Below are 21,626 nucleotides of genomic sequence, written 5' to 3'. Positions count from 1 at the left end.
GGAGGCACCTCATCTTGAGGTGAGCGTGCTGTAGGAGGGTCCCAACGCACCCCTAGGAAGACCAGATTCTGAGATGGGCACAATTGTGACTTCCTATGGTTGAGGGAGAACCCCAGCTGATGAAGGATATCTGGCAATCTCCGACAGGAGTGCAACACCCCCTCAGGTGACCCCGCCCTCACCAGCCAGTAGTCCAAATAAGGGTACAGATGATGGCTCTCCAAGTGGAGAAGGACCTCCACTGTGCTCATCAACTTCGTGAAGGCATGATGGGCCGAGTTCAGGCTGAAGGCCAGCACCTTCTACTGAAAGGGGCACGGCATAATCGTGAACCCGAAGAAACTTCTGATGCGGTTGGTAGATGGGTACATGCAGGTACGCATCCTTGAGCTCCAAGGAACACATCCAGTTCCCTGCACACAGAGACTCTGCTATGTGCGTGGGAGTAAGCATCTTGAAGCGTTCCAGAGGTAAAGAGATTTAGATATGACAGTTCCAGGACAACCCTCAAGCCAATCCGATTGTTCTTGGGTACCACAAAAACCTGTAATAGTACCTAGAGCCCCTGTCTGAAAGAGGAACCGGTTCCATCGCCTGCATCACCAACAGCGAAAGGACCTCTCGTAAAAGAGCTGGGGACCTGATGTGACAAAAAGGAGGAGAGGGTGGTAGAGGCAAAGGAAGAGGAAGATTGTAGTCTGTGGAGACTACGGATAGGATCCACAGGTTGCCGGAAAGTCGCTTCCAGGTGTCCGGGAAAAGAGCCAAACGGCGCCCCACAAGGCAGCTGTGTTCCCAGACATTGATGGCACTGCTTCTTGGCGTCAGAGGCAGGGGCAGAGGCAGAGGAGGGGGAGCAAATAATTCCACGCAAAGTCCTCTGCTTCTTCCTCCTGTTGTCGCTGGGTGACCCGTCAGGCATCCATGTACAGTGGTCCTGAACCCCCTTGAAGCCAGAGAAAGCGCTGCGTCTGAACTCAGTCCTGCCGTGGCACTGAGGGAAGGATTTCTGCCCAGGTTTCACCAGGTTGGCCAAGGACTTGGCGGTTTGAGTGGAGGTTTTCTTCTTTGTCAACTCGTCATCGGTTGACGAATGAAAAACATCCACGCCCTCGCAGGGCAGATCCAGGATCCGCTCCTGCACATCAGATGAACTTAGTGGCATGCATCCACGCTGTCCTTCTCATCTCGACACCAAGGCACAGCCTCGGACTGTGTCGCTGTGGGAGACCAACTCCATGAGGTCCTGCACAATGGGCCGGGCATCTGACAGACCGGCCTTGAAGGAGGCTTGCTTGCCTGAGGGGAGGTCAGGCAGAAATTCCCCGTGCTCCCGCCACAGCTTCTGTTTAGACGAAGCCAAGAGGGCCATCTGCGTTGGCTTGCCGCAGATGCAGTCCTGAGATGGAATAACAGTGCTTTTCCAAAGACGCAAGGGCCTTGTCCTCCTTGGAGAGCCAAATCGAGGTGGCTCCTGCGGGAGAAGACGACAAAGACAATGGTTTACAATACAATGAGGCCGCAGCCACCACTGAAGAATGGGGCAGCGGGTGGCAGGCCAGGAGGATTGGCTCCCCGTCCTTCAGCCTGAACCTGCTGTTCAACTTCTTGTTCATCTGGGTGTTGGCCCTGGGCTTCTCCCAGAACTTTCTCGCCACCTGCAGGTCACCCTTCTAGAGAGGGATTTCAGACCGGATCATGGGATGCTTACCCAAGACCTCTGCTAGCGCTCCCAATACCTGGGGATCTTCCTCGGGCAGACGGACCCCCCCCAACAAATATGCCAGGCCATGAAGGCGGTCATAAAAGACCTTAACAGATGCTGAGGGTTCATCGTCCTGGGCGTCATCGTCCTCATTGACCCCCCTCCCCCCTTTTTACAGACTGAGGGGAATTTGGGCCCTGGAACACAGGTGCTGATGCCCCCCCCCCCTAAGCCGGCACGAAGACAGGTCAAAAGACTGTTGAGGGGGAGGCATTGGTGGTATAGGAGGAGGTGGAGAGGTCTGAACCACTGTTAGGGCGTGGACCGTGGGAGGGACTGGAACTAGAATGGACGCACAGGAGCTACAGGAGTACCCAGAGGAGAGGGCCGGGGAGGCGCCATCTGCGGGATGACCTTCACAATATCCTTCAGGAGCCCCCTTCATCCGAGGGGAATGCATGACGAAAGTGAAGCGCTCGAAGTGGTGCACGCTAGCCGCAGGGTCCCTAGGTGCCCAACCCTCCGAGGCGGTGGACCTTGGCTCCAGGTCAAAGCGCTGAGGAGAGGGAGGCATGTAGCCGTAAGGGTGCCATGGGTAGATGTTTCCATGTTTCCTTAAGGAGAAGAGAAGCCTGTACTGTACAATCCGCTGCCGCTTCCAGAGGGCAGGGGACTGGGCTCGTCTTGCAAAGCCCATACAATGGTTGAAAGCACAAGCAGGCCCCGAGTTGGATTCAAGATGGCTGCCTGCCAGCAGGTTCTGCCACGTGCCCCTCTGCCATTTTGAAGCCTTGCACCACGTCCTGAGCCACGAGAGGCCTCAGACACAGGAGGATACCCGATCTTGCACTCGAAGTGGAAGCGTTGACCTCAGAGATCGCTATGGTAGGTGCGAAGCAGTCAGCCAGCTGGCCAGTAGTCTTAACTCTCCGACTCACAACATCAGAGCGAGCTCCGGTAGACTGGATGCCGTCGGTACCTGTGCCGGTAGATGTGCTGGATCGAGCCAAGGACAGACTCTTGGAGGTGGCGCTCGACGATGCCTTACCCCTTGGGTAAGAAGAGGACGAACTTGATTGCCCTTCCAAGGACAGCCCGGAAGAGCCCAAGGGCCCCTCGGCTTGAGAGCCGGTAGCCTTAGAGGCCTCGGGCCTGCCAGAACCTGAATCCGAGGAACTTAAATCCGTGGCAACCCCAGGGAAGGAGTTGCTGCGCTGTGGAGTCGTGCTGAACAGAGGGCCTACCTTGTCTTGACAAGAGGTTCTGGAGACAAAGTCCTTAACGAGGGGCAGAGGAGGATTGCAGAAGATCTCCCTCCACAGCGACAACTGAAACTTGAATGCCCTGTGACAGAGAGCGCTGAAAGCCAAACATGAGTCGCAGCGGCTGTCGGGCCCCAAACACTCAAGACAGAGTGCATGGGGGTCCGAGGCCAGGACCGAGCGGTCGCAGCAGGCACATCGTGTGAATCCTCCTACGGACAACATGCACCAGGGCAGGAGAGGCTCCCAAGGGAAGTTAAATAAGATTGAAAAAGCAAAACTGGAAGCAAGCAGAAAGCTAAAAAAGTCTCTGTGCTGGCTGCCTGGTCTGACACCGTCCGTGCGGAAAAAGGGACTGGGGTGAGGTGCTGGAGGGCAGGGCCTCTGTGTGGCATTCCCACAACATTGGCTGCAACCCCTGCGCGCTATATTTAATTTAAAGGGGAAGCTCAATTGTTCACTGGCAAAGGGTTTGCGTAACAACCCCATGTTGGGGGGACGCCCACGAGGATGGAGCAAAGGGAACGGGACCTACGAGTATTATCATGTAACGGATTGAGACATCATTGAAAGACTGTAAAGTTATCTTGTGGTTAGTGTAAACTATTAGGTAAATTACTACACCCTTCCATCACACTACAAAGACATAAACGTGACACTTAGTAAAATCACCATACTTGAATGACTAAATTGCTCTTATGCTTTTCAAATACATGACATTTCCAAAAATGAAATATTTTGCATAATTTTGCAATACCTTTTACTACATTAGAGTAACCAAAATAATGTTTATGACATTTCCTTACTTCGTTCATAAGAGACACATTCCGTATTCACTGTAGAAAGGAAATTCACTTACCACGTTTTTCTATTCATGTTAAGCTCCATTATCATTTGCCTGTATATACTTAAAACTGCCTTGCATGTATCAACTTGCTCCTCTATCAGCATGGGGGCTTCGGGACATGGCTCCAGCAGGAAAACGTTGGCAGAATTTGTCAAAAACACCTTTTAAACAAGGGGAGAACATTACATTATGTACAAAGCAATGATGCTTCGAAAATGAAATTCAAACCCCCTCATGATATGGAAGTTGCAGGCAAAAGCATTTCATGGTGAAATTAACAAATTCCTGAGAAAATATGTAGGGGACAGCTAGCATAACACCAAATAGTTTTATGCAAATATGGTTATAATAAGGAACATGCCAGGAAACCACTTTTAGAGAACAGACCAGCACCCAATTCACTTCAGCAGTCATTAACATTGTTAAAGACAGAAGTCTTTAAGAAATAATTGAAGACCCTACTATTGTATTAGTCTGTGCCCACCTCTTGGAACTTACCTCAATACTTTAGTCTCACATGTTAAACTATGTTTCATGTTGCGTTTTGTTTTCTGTCTGGGCCCTTAAGCCCTCGGGTACCGGGTTGCGCATTACAAATTTATAAACATAAACATACTCTCTTTTACGGATCTTACACTATTCTCCTCTCTTCCCTGTTTTACTCATCTCTCTAAAGTATCAATCTTCAGATCAACACTAACTGCACTGCTGTCCCACTGGATACTACTCTATTGGCCCTTATCGCCCAAAGCAATTCTTATTTTCTTCCATGGCTTCTCTCAAACTCCCCTCTCTCCACTGATATAGTCTTTAAGCTTGACACTATTCTTCCAAATCTTAAAAGAAAATCTCCCAATTATAACTACCATCCTATCTCTCTTGCTTACCTCTCCAACCTTCTTGACCGTTCTGTCTACTCTCAACTATATGCATCCAACATACAATGTGGCTTCTATAATGACTAATCCAAGGAAATTCTTAAGCAGGTTAGTAATTATCTCACCTCCTGTCATTCTAAACATTCCACTCTCCTTATTCTTTGACATGTCTGCATCTTTCGACATGGTGGATCATTCTATTCTCTGTTCCTTTCTTTCTTCCCTTGGTTTATCTGGGTCTGCTCCTTCTGGTTTTCTTCTTAGTTCTCCAATTGCTCATTCTGTTTCTTGGGCCAGGGACGATTCTTGCCTCTGTGATTTGGAGGTCCCACAAGGCTCACTCCGTAGCCCCTTTATTATCCTCCTACAGCCATATCGTAGCATTTGGTTATTCTTTCCTCTGGCCTAAATTGCCACTTTAATGCAGAGGATTTTCAAATCTTTCGCTCTTTTTCCAATTTTACTGACCAACTTCACACCTCTTTTTCGGTCATTCTGCTCTGGATGCATGCCTACTCTGCAACCCAATCCTTAAACAGATGTATTTTCCTCCCCACCCCTTGCCCTCAAGACTGAACTTCAACTATACATCTTCCTACTCGATTCCTTTTTTCTTACAACCAGAATCCTATCAATTTGGACTCCTCAGATTTCTTCTCCCGCTCTTCTACTAAAACTTTTTTTTAACAATTATTTTTCCATCTGTCTACTGCCACTCGCACTCTTTGCATCTTCCTGCCCTACTTAGTTTCCCCCTACTTTCTATTTTTAACTTTGCTGTCTGTCTTCTTTGCTTGATGTCTTCCTGTTCACATGTTTCAGCCTCTCTGATTGTTCTCTGTTGGCGCCTTCACCCATCCTTGTCTTCAGTTTTGCTATTATGTGTGGTTTTAAGTGTGTTCATGGCCTTAGACCATCTAATCTTTAATATCTTGTTTTTGTGTACATTCTTAGTTTCACTTGGTTCTTCCTCTTTTCCCATTTGCTGTCCTATCCATGCTCTTCCCCCTTGGGCCCAGTCCTGCTTTTCCTCCCTATCTTGCTCCTAAACTCCGGAATGCCCTCACTCTTGCTTTACACTCGCCCCCCTACTCTTGATTCCTCTCCAAAAGCTCAATTTCTAGCTACTCCCCAACATTACAAATGTAGCATCATGTTTGCCTTTATTGGTCATGTAATATTTGTTACCACTTATTTGTCATTTTTCTCTTGAGTGCTTTGACAAATACACTTTATAAATCTAAATAAATAAAGTAGCTGCCATATTAGCAGCTTCCATGCCAGTCAGCACCCATTTTGTGCTTTGTCCATAAACTCTTTTCAAGGGCCTATAACAGAAGGCTAAGTAAAGTATGTGTTGGTTTTAGGAACGTTAAATGGAATAGTTGTGCTACCTGCTGTACAGCTCATCACCCGTGTATGTGCCTGCTAAAGAATGAGATGCCGGCAAATCCCGAAGAAAATCTAACCACAATATTGACACTACTGTCCCCCACCAAAACATGCCTTTAACCTTCAAAATCCAATCCCCTACTGAACAACAAATTTAAATGGTGTTTTTGTCAATAAAAAAAAGTAAGGTAGTAATAGTCTTGATGCAGCTTGTATTGGTTTTACAGTCAAGTGATGGGCATAGACTGACATTTTCTGGTTAGTCTGTAGTATTTTAACCTGTTTATCAAACAAAGTAAGCTATCAACAGGGTGTCTTTACCCTAAAGTAGTACCACAGTGGTCCATGTGCCGATGGTGTGTTACACAGTATGCTGTGTTGAGCCCAGTCTGGAGCAGCAGCTTTGCCGTCTCTCCCATCCACCATGAGTAGTTAGAAAGGGCTATGCTTCTCTGGGGGTAACTTTTCCTATTTCGCTCACTGCCTAGCAGTGACAATGGGAATACGTTGCCAAAGTGCAAAACTCCCCATCATGGGAGCACTGTGAGAAATGATTTGGGACTGGGTCTTGGTTGCGAGTTATAAATAATAAAAAGTAAAATTTGCTTTCAAGCTAGTGAGTCCAGATTGGGTTGACCTATATTTCTTTTACAGTTAGGACCTGGAGACTTTGCTAGAAAAATTAAGGCATCAACCTGCTTTCAGGGGGATACAATTGGCTAGTTAAGAGGGCTGCCTATGCACATGATGGCCCAACTATTCCTTTAGGATTCTATATCCTAAAGATATTATACATAGTTGAACAATTTGCAAATACACCAGTTTACAAACTTGATATTGATAAATCAGACATGTCCCATTTGTCAAAGTGGTGTAGTGGAAAACAAAAGACATGGTGGGACCTACAATGGAAAAATGGTCCATTGGTCCAATCTCATAGACTTAATAATAATTTTGCATTTACATAGCGCTACAAACCCTCAGGCATCTGAGCGCTGCTGATTATTACCCACGGTGTGTGGTGCTCATTTATCGACCTCGGAAGGATGAAAGGCTGAGCTGCAGGGATTCGAACCTGCGTCGGCAGGCTCTGCACTGATGTCAAAGCGAGCGGTCTACCCACTGTTATCTGACCGGCTTAAACTCATTTAATTTCCTACCTGACCTCTATCTGACTCCTCTCTCTCCCTTGATATATTTCATTGAAGCTGGACACTTCTTCGTTTTAAAAAACACTCCTTTTGCCCCTTCTCACCTCACTACCCTCCTATCTCTCTTCTTCCTTCTCTCTCTAGACTTCTTGGATGTGCTGCCTTTGTTTTAGAGGGACGAGAGGGTGAATGCAAGAGAGCTTTCCTGTTTAATTGATGCATACAGTTTAGTACTAGTGTATTGTGTGAGTATCTGTTTCTAGGTTAGAGTTACTACTTTCCAGAATACCTTGTGAGAATGTAGGATCCCTTATTTTAGGAAGTGAGTGTGGAAAATGACAGCAAGAATTTTGGGTGCGACCCGTCAGTTGTGGGAAACAGCTATTTTAGGTCAATAGGGAATGAAATTGCAATAGGCTACTGGAAGTAGGATAATAGTGGGCTCTCGATTCCTTTTCTGCCTACTAAAATGGCACTTTGTGCCCCTGAGCATTGCCATCTGACGTGGTTTAATATGGCTTTCGATCCCGCTGCGGGGGGTGGCCATGGCCGGTAACAGCTCGCCAGGCGAAGCCAACGTAGCACCGAGCCAAGGAAGTCCCTTTTCCATTTCTATGCTGGTGGCCGGGAGTGGGAGGAGCACCCGGACGGGAGTACAAAGCTCCAGTCCAGCAGGTCCGTGGGGAGGTGAGGAAAGGGCTGGGTTTGTCTTCAGGGGATGGGGGTGGGAAGGCAGAAGAGAGAGGCTTCCCTGTTGCCTCCACCACATTAAAAAATAAAAATAAATGGTGTCACCCAGGGAAGGGCTTTGCATGGCTGGAAACAGCATGCTTAGGATGCATATTCTCCCACTGCTGTTCCAGCCACCTGATTGCTGCCCTTCCCCCGGGTGCGAACACCACATTCACTGCTTTCAATATCACTATGAAACACCTGGAATGATTCTGGCACCGGTTTTACAACCCTGAGGCTAAACCCGCTTGCTTAACTTTTCTACTACAAAATAGCCTTCCACAAGTGAAAGCATAGGGTCTATTCTTTTTGCATCGATCAAGTAAGGAACACTCACTTTACTATTTTAAGGGTGAAATTCCCTTCACTTTGGCATCCTCCTCTACCGTCATGCCTTCCAATGTCTTAAGCAAAAAAATGTCTTTTGAGGAGAAGGGAATCACTACCAGCACTATTATCACTGCCTCTTTGCCTTCACTGTGTGTGTCTGCTCTTCTGCTTCCCTCGGTTCTCCCCCTTTCTCTCTCGCTGATTTTATTCCCATCAACCTTCATACTGTCTCTGGCATCTTTACTAAAGTCAAATCAGGGTCTCCTCTCGGTCCTTGTCGAGCTACATGTTTCACACTCTGTGTGCCAACCGGGTTTGTGATGCTCTTCTTTCTGTAATGAATGCGTCCCTCTTTGCTGGTAGTGTTTTTGACCGCTTCAAAAGTGTTATGCCCCCTCTTCTCAAAAAACCTGCTCTTGCTCTTGCCAAATCATTCAAATTCCCATCCTATTTTCCCTTTATAGCTAAACTCTTGACAGTGCTTCAATGGTTTAGTGGATTCTCCATCCTCTGTCCCACATCAAGAGCATAATCTCATCTGGAGTCAGCGCTGCTCTTCACCATTGTTGTCATCAAAATGCCAAATGATACTGGAGTAGTCAATGGCTTTGCAATACTTGATGTAGCTGCAGTTTTCGAAAACACAGATCATGGCATCAACAGTGAACAGGCTCTATTCCCAAGGAACTGGTAGAAGTGTACTTGCCCGTATCTCTTCCCTTCTCTCCTGCTGCTCACAGCCTTTCTTCGTTTTTGTCATGTCCTAAGTGGTGTCCCTCAGGGCTCTTCCCTTCCTCCTCTTATTTCATCTCTATGTTCAACCTCTTGCGTCTCTTATATCACCTTTTAATTTCTCATTCTGCACTAATATTAATCACACCCAGTTCGTCATACATCTAGATGGGGACCTCGTGTTAAATCTATCCAGTTTCAGACCTGCATGGCTGCCATATCTTTGTGGATGAGCTGAAACTCATCGATATGCAAATCTAATGAGGGGAACAATTGATTTTCCTCTGTAGAGGTGGACTAGAAGGCCACCAACAGCCCAGGTAGTAAGGGAGACACGCCCGGTTTGAAAAATGTTACAATTCCTGTACACACACATTGTTAATACTTCTGAACTCACAGAGAATAAACATATACAAATATTGCTAGCTTTGCAGAGTCAGCAGTACATGGATTGATGTTCTCAAATATTTTGCTCTGAATCTAACAGCAGAGTGCAAGGGTATTAGTGAAAATGTACATAACTGATATCGCTTCACAGCACTTTTGTTATTAGCTATTTTAATGGGACACATGTTATCAGAAAAAAATGTGTTGTCCCATTATGAACTTGAACAAGGTACCTGTATTATAAGTACCGATCTGACAACATGCACTTAACAGAATGAGCCATCTGTCCTGTAAAGGGACATTAGCCTTGTAGATTTAGATGACTAATGTTTATCCCGATGACTGAAGGGGGATGCTCCAAGTCCTACAAGCCCTTTAGATTTGCTAATGTGTGATTTTTTTATTTTATTTATTTGGTTCAATTGTTATACAATTTTTTCAAAAAGAAAGTTTCGTAAGGTCCTTATTTTCAGTTGCGGACAATTAACTTGTCTGCTATAAGTCCTCCTTTATTTTTTCCTTTTTATGAGCAAAAGTCTACTCGTCTGATTTCTGGGAGATTTTGACGATAAATGACACCACTGCTATCACAAATGTGATCTCGTCCCCGCACATTAGAGCAGCCCAACAGTCGTCTGCATCAAGTGATGGAAATTTCAAGAGGTGCTGACCCAGTAATTTCATTCGCTCCTTGATTAAGCCTGAACTATGGAGCAAAAGATGCTTCAAACGTTCAACCTCGTCTTCTCCTTTGCAGTGTCGACATTTATTTTGGTCAGATTTTGCTCTTATTGTGATGATCTCGTTGGTAGGAAAGAGGTTCAAACGTATTAGTAGAAACTGGTCTCTGTAAAATCTATTTGGGAATTTTGCCAGATATCCCGAAAGCCGATTTAGTTTTCTGCTTTCTACTGGTAGATGTGCTGTTGACTGGTAGCGTAAAGCGCTGGCGAGAGTGAGAATCCAATTGTTTTCTCCCAATTTCTTTTTTATTCTTGTGGGATTTAGCCTCAAGTCTGCTTCCGTGCAATCAATTACCCCCAGTTTGGCTCTGTTTTTGGTTGCCCATTTTTCCAGTGGTTTATTGGATCCTCTGATTATTTTTTTGTTGATAATCTCGAAGACTTCCGGCCGAGCAGGATGGTTTTTCTGAACAATGCCCAGCTGTTCCATTCCACCATTGCTTGGAGGGAAAGAAGGCCCAACTCTCCATCTATAATCGGGAGTTGGTGTTGAGTTTGGAAGTCCCAAGACTCGCTCCAAAAAAAGTCCCTCGAGCCTGGGCCATACGTTCACTGGAATGTTTGGCATGGCCTCAGCACTGTAGGTCAATGAAGGAACTACTTTTAACTTGCAGTAGTTCACCACTTGCAGTATAGAAGGCGGCCACATTTCTTGTTCATTGGCACCACCTGGCTGGCCAAGGTCTTAGTTCTCTCACGAATGAGCTCCATCATCAGTTTGCACTGTGCTGTTTTTTAGCCCGACTCCTAGATATTTAAATTATTTTACTTGTTCGATCAATTAGTGACCCAAAAACCATTTCAATTTCTGAATGGGTTTCCTTGATTTTTCAAAGTACATGTTTTTGTCTTCTCTTTGTTTATCTCCAAGTTATTCTCGCTGATGTATTTTTGAAGACTGTCCAGCTGTCGCTGTAAGTCCACAGGGGTTTGGTCTATTAAGACCAGATCATCCGTGAACAGGAGGCGAGTGAGAGGAAGGCCCCCTACGGTTGGTGGAAAAGATCTAATCATGGGCTCAAAGTGCTGAAGATCAGCCAAGAAGAAGTTGAACCGAGCCGGAGCGAGGGGGCATCCTTGTTTTATGCCTCTGGCTGTGTTAATTTCGGTTGATAATGTTCCAGACCGATTGAGGCACACTCATGGTGGGGGAGTCGGGGGAGGGGGGTGGAGTAGTGACCACAAAAAAGGAAGGCAGCCCAAAACCAACACAAGAGTGGCCCCTGAAACTTGGATGCTGCTGGCCCATCGGGCGAAAGCTTAATCTGATTAAGGACCAATCTTCCCCTGCCTATCGGTAATGTTTTTTCTGATGGATGTTCTTCCCATGGATTCCTCATCTATGACATTCCATCTCCAGCGTTACTGGTCTTCCTAAACCTTTTTGACACCAGATGGCTCAGATGGGCTCCATTTGCTCTGCTCCCACCTCTACAAGATCCACACCAAACGTGGTGTTGAGGCATTATATATGGAGACCTGTGACCCATGACATCAGTACCATCCTTTCCCCTAGCATTCAGCCACTCAAGGACAGCAGGACAGAATAGGGGCGGGTAAAAAAGGATGATGAGGAATCAATACATGAGATAACCATCCAACAGAAAGAGCATTCCTGAGGTGGAAGTAATTTGTCCTTTTGATTAATTCCTTCCTCCCACCGATTCCTCCTCTACAATAGACTCCCATAGCAGTATGTAGAGCTGGAGTAAGGAGGAAAGCGAAAGGACACTACTTAGACTAGAAAACCCATGTGGTCCTCATGGGTTTTCTAGTCTAAGTGTGTCCTTTTCGCTCTCCTCCCTTCTCCAAGTCTCTACCACAGCAAGCATCCTCCCCTGAAAGGGAAAAAAAAGCAGTAATGCTTGACAAACGTGTGCAGCGTGGCACACGTAGCTGGACTGGAAAATGTCCAAGACAGCCCCCCTCCACTGCAGGGCAGGCATGGAAGCCATGCCTCAAGTTGAATGAGTCGCGAGACCCTCATGTACATCTTTCCCAGCCATATCTTAGCATTCCGAGATACAGAGGCTGATCCACCTCGACAGGGTCGGTTTAGTCACAGCCGTGCTAGCAAAGGCACCAGCATAACCCACAAAAAGTTGGAAATATGGAATCATAGGAAGATGCATCTTCTGAGAGCGATAGAAATTCAAGACCTCCATTGAGAGGGAGGACAGCCTCACCCTCAGTATCCCCTTTCTCCCACGAGGCCAGGGAGGTGAGGCCACTACCCTTTATTCCCCCTGGGGGTGGAACTCATGGGGAGGGATCCCCCCCATATGGGACTAGGGACAACTGTCCAGGTAGAACGCAGTATGCCCAAAACATCTCACATCCTCCTACCCTACACAGGGTCTCATAATACTACACACTTCCATGAACCTCTTTATAGTAGATGACCAGACCTCCCTAAAAAGGTACTGGGACAAGCAAGAGTAGGGATTACCTATGTACCCCATATGCAGAAGCTGGGACAAGAAGAGCGCAAGTAACCCAGTGTAGGATGAGAATATCAATACTGAGACGCGGGAGAAGCGTAGAGCCATGCGGATTGCCCCAAGGAACCAACATGCATAGCCTAGACCACTTGAAACAAGTAAGTCCAACCCGGTGATGAAAATGGAAGAAGGACTTTACAAATTGTCAGACTATTCCTGGAGGAACCAGGGAAACTCGAAACGAGCTGGTCAAGACACTTGGCCGCTGGCAGAACAGTCCCTAAAAGATCTGCCGTGGTTGGACCAAAGAAGGAGGCAGAGACCAGGGCAGCCAGCCGACTGGGAGAGGCGGCGTGTGTGGAAATCTCGAAAACTGCAGCCCAAGAGCAGGAGAATGCTGCTAGGTAGTCATAGCCCCTCGATACACTGAGAAGCCTGAACGGGGAGGAGAAGCTTATGGACAACCAGATGCTGCCGGTAAGAAGCCTGGAGAGCTAATCTCCTCCCGGAATGCATAAGCACCAGGGTATCTCCACCTTATACCAGGTCCTTACCGCCTCTGGGACCAATGTGCTTGTCAATCTCAAGGCCCAGTGGAAGAGGGATTAGGGCCCCTTAGAACTGTAAGACTGAGTGGAGGCTTTGATGTCTCCCAGCAAAATTGGGTTCTGCACTAGGATACAATTAATCCAACTCATGATACTCCACAGGGTCAATTATTCTCGCACAGAACTGTTCAAATGGGGTTGTACGCATCACGATAAATGCCTCAGGTGTGGGGGGATGGAGGGCACTTTTTCGCATTATTTGGGAATGCCCTCAGGTTCGCTGCTTTTGGCGGAAATGTCTTGATAAGGTGCATTCCATTTTCGAGACTTGTAATACCCGGGGACCCGCGGCTGCTTGGGGTGTGGGGTGATACTTCCTTCACGAGATATGAGAAACTGTTTGTATCCAATGCCGTTGGACTGATGAAACAAACTATTGCATCTATATGGGGGGCGGTGGAGCACCCTTGTCTGATTACATGGATTTCTGAGATGGATAGGTGCATGGCCCTGGAAACAGTGTGTACAATGCACGTGGCTGCCCAGAGAAATGGTCCAAAATATGGGGGAAGTGGGATGCGGAGGTTTAGGAGGGGGGACCTCATCGTTGTTCAATGGGATCATATCGGCTTTATTTCCTTGGTGGCAATCCTCCTGGTCTTTTGTTCTTGTAACGCTCAAGGTTACCCAATCATGTTATGTGTTTGCGTTAGTTTTGTTTTCTTTGTCTTCATTCTAAAACAATAAAATATGTTCATATTTTTTTTTAAAGGCAGCTAGAGAGGGCCGGCTGGCCAGGATGGTTGGTGTAAACCCTGAAGGGCAGAAGAGTCACAAAAAACGGGTATGGACCCATACCTTAGAACGAACTGCCTCCAAAGTCATCTTCATAGTCGCAGTACCTGGCATGGTAGTGAACCAGGTGGGCTGTGACAAAAACCGAGAAAGATTAATTCTCCCCCCCTTGGTGTTTGTGAACGCTGGGATAAAGGCCAAGGGAAGGGAGCCATCCTCTTGGCATTGCGAGAAGCCTAGAAAAGGTCAGGGGAAGAAAGTGATTCCCCCTGGTATTGTGAACCTTCTGAGAAGCCCGAGAAAGGTCAAGGAAAGGGAGTCATTCTCTTGACATCAAGGTTTTGAAGTGTTAACATTGATTTATTTGTGAACTGAGACTTTTCAATCTCTAACTTTTTGTGGTACTTTTGAAAGGAACTGCAACCTGGGAAAGGGAGACATTCTCTCAGGAAAAAGTCCTTCCAGACTACTGGCATTGTAGTCCGCCCTAGAGAAGAAGAGAACCATCATACTGCATTAAGAAGTCTCACCTACCTTTTCGTTTAGTTAGAAGTGTAAGGGAAGGAAATAGGTTTTGACACAGGCCAGTGGACTTTTGGTTAAGGACATTACGACATATCCTTAGTTTTGAGTTGAGGCAGGGGAACCCCTCTTTGCAATAGGACCAGGTAGGGGTTTTCCTTTATTTTCTTAGAAATAAAAGTATTTAGCAACAATGAAGCCACCTGTGTCCATCTTCTCCTTTCACACGGTAACAGGAGGTTTAACCTACTTGGACCTACCTCATTCATCTTGCGGAAGCAATGCCTACCTGAAAAATCACCTTGAAGGTGAGCAATCTTAGCGAACATAAATGTAAGAGCTTAAAAGGTGTACCCGTCAAGAAAGTATATGCCAAATTCAAACCCCAAGCAGGTGTACAAAACTGTCATGGGGGATCTGGTCGCACAATCCCAGCATGTATTGAAACATAACAGTGGAGAATGTGAAAAAAGAAAGCTATTCAGGGGTTCTTTTAAAGACCAATATGGTGGAAAAGGAACCCCTTAAAAGTGCCAGACTGCAGGCCGCCCTCATGACAAAGGAAGCAGAAAATCCAGTACAGATGAGGTAGGACATACAAGAGTCCAGATCCATCTCCTGACACCAAGCTGAGAATGTACGTCACCTCCAGGCAAAAATGTACTTGTAGGCTGCTTCATGTGCATCCTCTGACAAGCTTTCGCCGCCACCGTCTCACCCCCCTTGCCGCTTTGGCTGACCTCTCACCCTGACACTGTCCTCTCGCTCCAGTCTGCTTTATCTGATACTCTCGATATCCTTGCCCCTGTCATGAGAATCCGCCTGCAGCCCAAAGCCAAGTGCAACTCCTGGTATGACTCAGACCTTGTCACCCCAAGTGCAGGGTGGCCGAGAGGAAATGGTGTGCTTCATGTACATCCTCTGACAAACTGGCCTATCGCCTGCTCCAAAGGCAATATTGGCTCTATGTCCTAACCAAGAAGAGAGCTCATATCCAAGCCTGCGTGTCTGCGGCATCAAATAACTCGGCTGAGCTCTTTAAAAGTTGCAAGGAACTGGGCAATCCTGCCGCAGTCTCTATCTACCTCTCCTGTCCCGTCCCAGGCCCTCTGCACAGCACTGGCTTCTCACTTCATCTCTAAAACTCAGGACATCCTGTCCTCACTCTCCTCGTATCCCCTCCCTCCCCCTACCTCCTCTGGCCCTTCTGCAGCCACCTCTCCTCCCTCCTCTGTCTTTCCCCTGTTCTCCGCTGACAAGGTTTCTAGACAAGTCCGATCTATGAAAGTCTCATCGAAACAGGTTCACCCCTGTTCCTCCAAAACTGTCAAGGACCACATCAACTCGCTGGCTCCTGCCATGGCTGACTTCTGCAATCACTCCTTCGCCACTGGAGTCTTCCCATCGCCCCTGAAGCACTCCCTTGTGCACCCTCCTCTTAAGAAACCCTCTGCCGACCCCTTCTGCCCTGATAACTATCGCCCAATCTCCATCACACCCTTCCTGAGCAAGCTTCTGGAGAAACTGGCCATCTCCCAGCTTAATCTCCACACTGAATCTGGTGGTTGTCTTCATGACCATCAGTCTGGTGTCAGAGCTGCCAGAAGCACGGAAACTGCTCTCCTGAACATCCGTGAATACCTGCTCTACAACCTTGACTCGAACACCCCTTGCATCCTCATCTTGCTTGATCTCTATTCTGCCTTTGACACCGTCAACCATGCCATCCTGCTCAACCGTCTCCGTGATAACCTGGGTATTACTGGTCAGGCTCTGGCGTGGCTGACTTCTTTCCTCTCCTACCGACCCTCCCAGGTCCAACTTGGGTCCTCCTTCTCCGCTATCTTTTTTTCTACCTGTGGTGTCCCCCAGGGATCTAACCTCTCTCCCTGGCTCTTCAACTAATACCTGGCACTCCTTGCCCACCGCATCGCCGCTCTCTGCCCCAACTTTCAGTGCTATGCGGATGACACCCAGCTCATTTTCAGGCTACCTTTGGCCTCCTCCTCTCCTTCCCTCATCCCTGTCTGCTATCCAGGAATGGTGTGCCGCCAATGACCTCTGCCTTAATGCCAGTAAGCCAGATTCTCCTCATCGGCACACCTGCTCCCTCCTTCCCTGTAGCTCTCTGGCCGGCCTCTGTTGGCCCTCTTCCTGCTCCCACCAGCAAGGCTAGAAACCTTGGGGTCATCTTCGACTCCACACTCTCTTTCTCTCCTCACATCTCTGATGTCTCTAAGAAGTCACACTACCAGCTGCACCTCCTCAGAGGTATTCTTTATTTCCTCTCGTTCCCCCAGAAGCTCATTGTCTCCAGAGCTCTGGTTCTCTCTAGACTGGACTATAGTAACAGCCTCTTTCTAAATCGGCCTGCTTCTACTCTCCGCCCTCTGCAACTTATCCAGAACAGGACTGCAAGACTTGTCCTTGGCCTCAAACCCAGGAATCGTATCTCTCCAGGACTGAAATCTCTGTACTGGCTCCCAGTGGCCATGAGGATTAAGTTCAAAACCCTCTGCATAGTTCACAAGGCCTTCTGGGGCCTGAGGCCTCAATAGCTTCAACTTTCTCTTCCTAAATATCTTCCTTCTCGAGCTCTTTGCTCATCCGCCCCCAACTCCATCAGGGTCAGTCGCTTCTCCAAGCAACAAGTTGGTGGTAGATCTTTTTCCTTCGGCTTAAACTTGAGGTGAACCATCTCCGGTTACGGAAGCACCTAAAAACATTTCCCTTTGCTTCTGCTTTTTCCTCCTCCTCTCCTCTGCTGACTTCCTGGCTGTAACCGGAACTGCACTGGCTACCTGGACACCCTCTGACCTCAGGCCCAGGTCCTTCCCCTGCCAGCGTCACACACCTGTACTGCCCACCTGGCAACCCCCGCACTTGGGGACTGTTCTGTATCCCTAAAGTCCCCCCTACCAGCCATTGACACCTGATGATGCCTGCACTTACTCATGCACTTGCCACTTGCTGGCCGTTTACTTACTGTTGGTATCTTTCTCATGTACTGCACTGTCCCTGCCCCCTTCCCATGCACTTGCACTATCTGAATGACACCTGGCCTAGTAGGATCGCTGTCCGTCCTCCCGTTGTTCGCCTCCCTTGCCTCGTCACACCTTGAAACACTTGTGTATAGGCGTGTTATAAATGTCATATCATCCTAGCAGAAAGGAGTACATCAATAACGTTCTCAGACAAATCCTGCCCTTTGTATTTCAGCCTCTCTGCAGACAAGCATTAAGGTTGAGGCTGTTTCGGTTCGGGTGGAGAACCTGTCCTTCCAGTGGGAGATCAGGTCAATTCTTAGCGGCAGGTGCCAGGGAGGGCAGATGAACCTGTCTAGAAGCTTTGGGTATTTTTACCACTTTTGTGGTTGTGCTGTAGAACAGCTAGGTTTGTTGTAGCAGGGCCTGGACAGCGAACGGGGTAGTGTGCCCTGTCTGGTAGCTCTGAGGCTGTGGCAGGGAGTGATGAAACCCATGGTTGGGTGCTTGAAACTCAGCAAACACAAACCTTCACTTCACAACACCCTCCTTCATGAGGGGAAAGGATTTTCTTTTTAAACTTTTTTTTATTGATTTTCAAAGATCAAAGTATACCATATCCAGTCATTACATGAAGTGTCACAACATGACCAGGCCCACCAAGATATCTCCATTGCTTCCTGAAGCATGTAAACATACATCTTTTACCCAATTTCGCATATCCAGCCCACCCTTTCCACGCCCCATTAACCAGGCTGTTAGCGCACGCACCCATTATTCATATTCCCCACCATAAATGCATAATTCTCAACATAAATTCTTATCATATGACAATCCTCTTCCTCCTTCAAGCAGTACCTCACACCCTATCTTAATACACACTTCACTCCATTTTACAGAGGGTATAAATTTGGGGAGGAGGCCAGTTCATTCAGCAATTGTCCACATTACAGTTCTTCCCAGTCTTCCTCCTCCAGCATCCTGCATTTCTTCAACCATTCTAGCTCTGCCACCCCCAATCGTTGTACGTCCTGAAGCTATTTCCCTATAAATGGACCAGCAGTGCTTTTCCAGGACAATTTTTTTCAGACATGCTGCAGACACGCAATATACCTTCTTCCATGGAAACTTCCATCATCATTCCAATTTTCAAAAAAGGCGATCTAACCTTTCCAGCTAATTATCGCCCAATAGCGCTGTTAGATGCTCCAGGCAAGATATTTACCAGGCTAGTACTCCTTGAATTTAACAGCTGGACACGGACCAGTAATCATCGCGACCCAAACCAGACAGGATTCATCGCTGGAATGGGGACGAACTTCAATTTACTGACCCTTAATGCCATTAAAGCACATTGTCAGGAAAGCAAGCGGCAGGTTTTTTTTGGGTTCATCGATTTAAATGCAGCATTTGATTCTGTTAGTCAACGTCTTTTATTAGAAAAGTTACTCAGAGACAATTGTCCCTCAACTTTGTACGATATAATTTTTTCACTTCATCACGAAACATCGGTGCGGATAAGAATCACTGTAAATGGATTGTTAACAGAAAAAATTCCAACCTATCGAGGTTTAAAGCAAGGGTGTTCACTGGCCTCTGCAGTTTTTAATTACTATATTCATGATGTAAAAGACTTCCTGTCAAAAATCATTTCAGACTCTCCTAAGATAAACAGTGCCCAAATACAAGCGCTAATGTACCCTGACGATTTGGTCCTTATTTCAAGAACCCAAGTTGGCCTACAACGCTTACTTAATGCGTTTCAAGAGTATGTCAAGGCAAATGAACTATCAATTAACTCTTCGAATACAAAAATTGTACAATACTCACCCAGACGATCAGGGCCTCTTTCGTTTGTGTAGACCATTGCATTAATTCCAATTCAGGTAGTTTCAAACTACTGCTATCTGGGCATGGTTTTAGATGGCAAGTGGAAAGGGCCAGGACAACTGGAACGGTTAGGGATTAAGTTATCAGCCATATCAAGCACGTATCATCATGCATAAATTCGGCACATTTTCGATCTTGCTGGTGTGGCACTTCTGGACCAATAAAATGGTCCCGATATTATTATATGGGCTAGAGTCAATGCAAACTGAATCGCCATTTAAATTTAATCAATGGGAAGCCACATTTTGGCGATCGGTGCTCCATCTGCCACAATGCAAACCCAGTGCATGGATGAGATATGAGCTTGGGTTACTTTCTCTCCAAGCCCATTACAGCTGGCGCGTGTGCCTTATTTAGAAAATGCTTGTTGTCATCAAAGGATGAGGTCTTATTAAAAAAACTCACACCAATTGTTTTCGGCCAACCATAGCTTTGTAAGTGGTTAGAAAAAATCTACCACATTCTAGCTAATGCTGACATAACAATTGATCTGTTGTTGACCAATCCTGATAAAGCGAAATGTAAGATACATCAATTAGATTGGATCAACACCTGTGAGCAGTATTTGACCTTCCACGATGGTGACACATTGTGTTTTCCTCCGAAAAGGGCTGGCATTCTACCACCGTATTTGATACGTTGTCCTGCAGCATCTTACGACTACGCCTCAATTTGTGGATCACAAACAACATAAAAACAAGACGACGTCTTGTGAACACAGATCAAAATGTATGTAGTTTTTGCAGAATTGATACTATCCCCGAAACGCTTACTCACTTAATTACTGAATGTACTATGCTTGGGTCTAAATGCAAAATTGTCTTCACAAGACATTGTGAATATTTGGGGAACCCATCACAAACCGAATGTTGGGCGGCAGTGTTGGGCTGTAACAATTTGGCAATACAGATCGCAGCGGTTAATTTCTTGCATAGCCTAAATTTGGAAGAAACTGAAAAAGGGGAAAGTTAAAAAATAAATAAATAATTGATTAGAGTGACATTGTCCACTAATGATGGTTTTCCTTTTTCATTCCTCTAATGCTCTATTTTATTTGTTATTGCTGAAAATAGGAGTGTTAATTGCGTGTTTTTTTGTTCATTTAACTCTGGTAGACCTGCTATGTGCTGCTCAATCAATTAATTACTGCTAGTTCTGTTATGATAGCCTGATAATAACGAAGGAGATAATTGTAATGAATTTGTGTTGTAATTAATTTTTACCATATGCATGTGATTGTCTTGTGAATGTTTTTGTATTATGATCTGTTTTATATGAAATTTTGAAAGGTTGATTCAATTCAGCCAAATCAAATAAAAAATAAATAATAAAATAAAAAAACCTGGTACTGCCTTTGATTAAATATTTTTTTTTTTTTTGTATCCTGGCACTTGGTAGAAGGCCTCTTTGGTATTGAGCGTAGGGTATATCCCACTGGAAACTAAGATTCTACAAAGGTCCCCAGATATTTCTTTTAGGGCCCTGTCTGTGCACAAGATGCCCACTAATCACAAGAACCAGATTATTCATCTGTAGGTCATCAGGGTGAGACCCCCAGAGGACGTCCCTCATTAATACCATTAGTGAGAACTGCTGACCCGTTTGTATAGATTTGGAGGAAGTAGATTGACTGGGCAGCAAGGGCAGTTTAATAGCGGCGGAATAAAGGAGTTAAGCGGATATCCTGGAAGATAGCAGGAATTAAACAGCTGTTCGACAACCCCAATGGGTGCAAGTTTGTGAGGAATTTCCATATTATAATGGGCAGTAGACACTCTACACCTTCAGGCATACCAGACATTTGCTTGCTATCCCAGCCACTAGAGGTCCCAAGGGACGTCCTAGTGGGGGTCTGTTTGTCTGGATAGTCATCAGCCTAGGTTGGAGGACTGTGTCCAGTCCCATAGGCTCTGTGGATTTGCAAGCGTTGCTACTTTGTAAAGATGCCGACGCACCATTGTATTTAGATAATATTTATAATAGACCATTCATTTTACACGGCCTAGCCACACTGCACTCTCTTGAGCAGCATATCAGTAGTAGATCATTAACAATGCTCCCTGAGAGTAGTATCCTTATTGCAGGGGACTATCTCCAATTTGAACCAGTAAAGGTGTTGGTGAACCTGTGGGATTACCAGGACCATGCTTGGGACATCCCGTCCCTGGTAGCCGCTGGCCCAAAAAGATGCTATAAATTTGCTGTGGATTTCTGTTGTAGGCTTGCTAATCTAAATTGAGGGCTTCTAACTGATGTTTTAGTAAGGACTAATCGGCAAAATTGACCT

At 46.3% G+C, this 21,626-nt stretch overlaps 1 protein-coding gene across 4 annotated transcripts in view; it reads right to left on the bottom strand.

The window, feature by feature from the left end:
- The window catches only part of RALGAPA2 (Ral GTPase activating protein catalytic subunit alpha 2), a 3,672,963-nt gene that overhangs the window by 2,524,781 nt on the left and 1,126,556 nt on the right, over positions 1 to 21,626 (bottom strand). For all 4 annotated transcript variants that reach the window (XM_069608069.1, XM_069608071.1, XM_069608070.1 and 1 more), the window contains exon 13: positions 3,827 to 3,975. In XM_069608069.1, coding sequence (XP_069464170.1) covers positions 3,827 to 3,975 — 149 coding nt within the window. The remainder of the gene's footprint in view (positions 1 to 3,826; positions 3,976 to 21,626) is intronic.

This window comes from Ambystoma mexicanum, chromosome 4q (assembly GCF_040938575.1).
Source record: "Ambystoma mexicanum isolate Mex_15411 chromosome 4q, UKY_AmexF1_1, whole genome shotgun sequence".
NCBI classification, from domain to species: domain Eukaryota; kingdom Metazoa; phylum Chordata; class Amphibia; order Caudata; family Ambystomatidae; genus Ambystoma; species Ambystoma mexicanum.
Note: the sequence above shows the minus strand (reverse complement) of the source record. Positions and strands in the feature narration are given on the sequence as shown.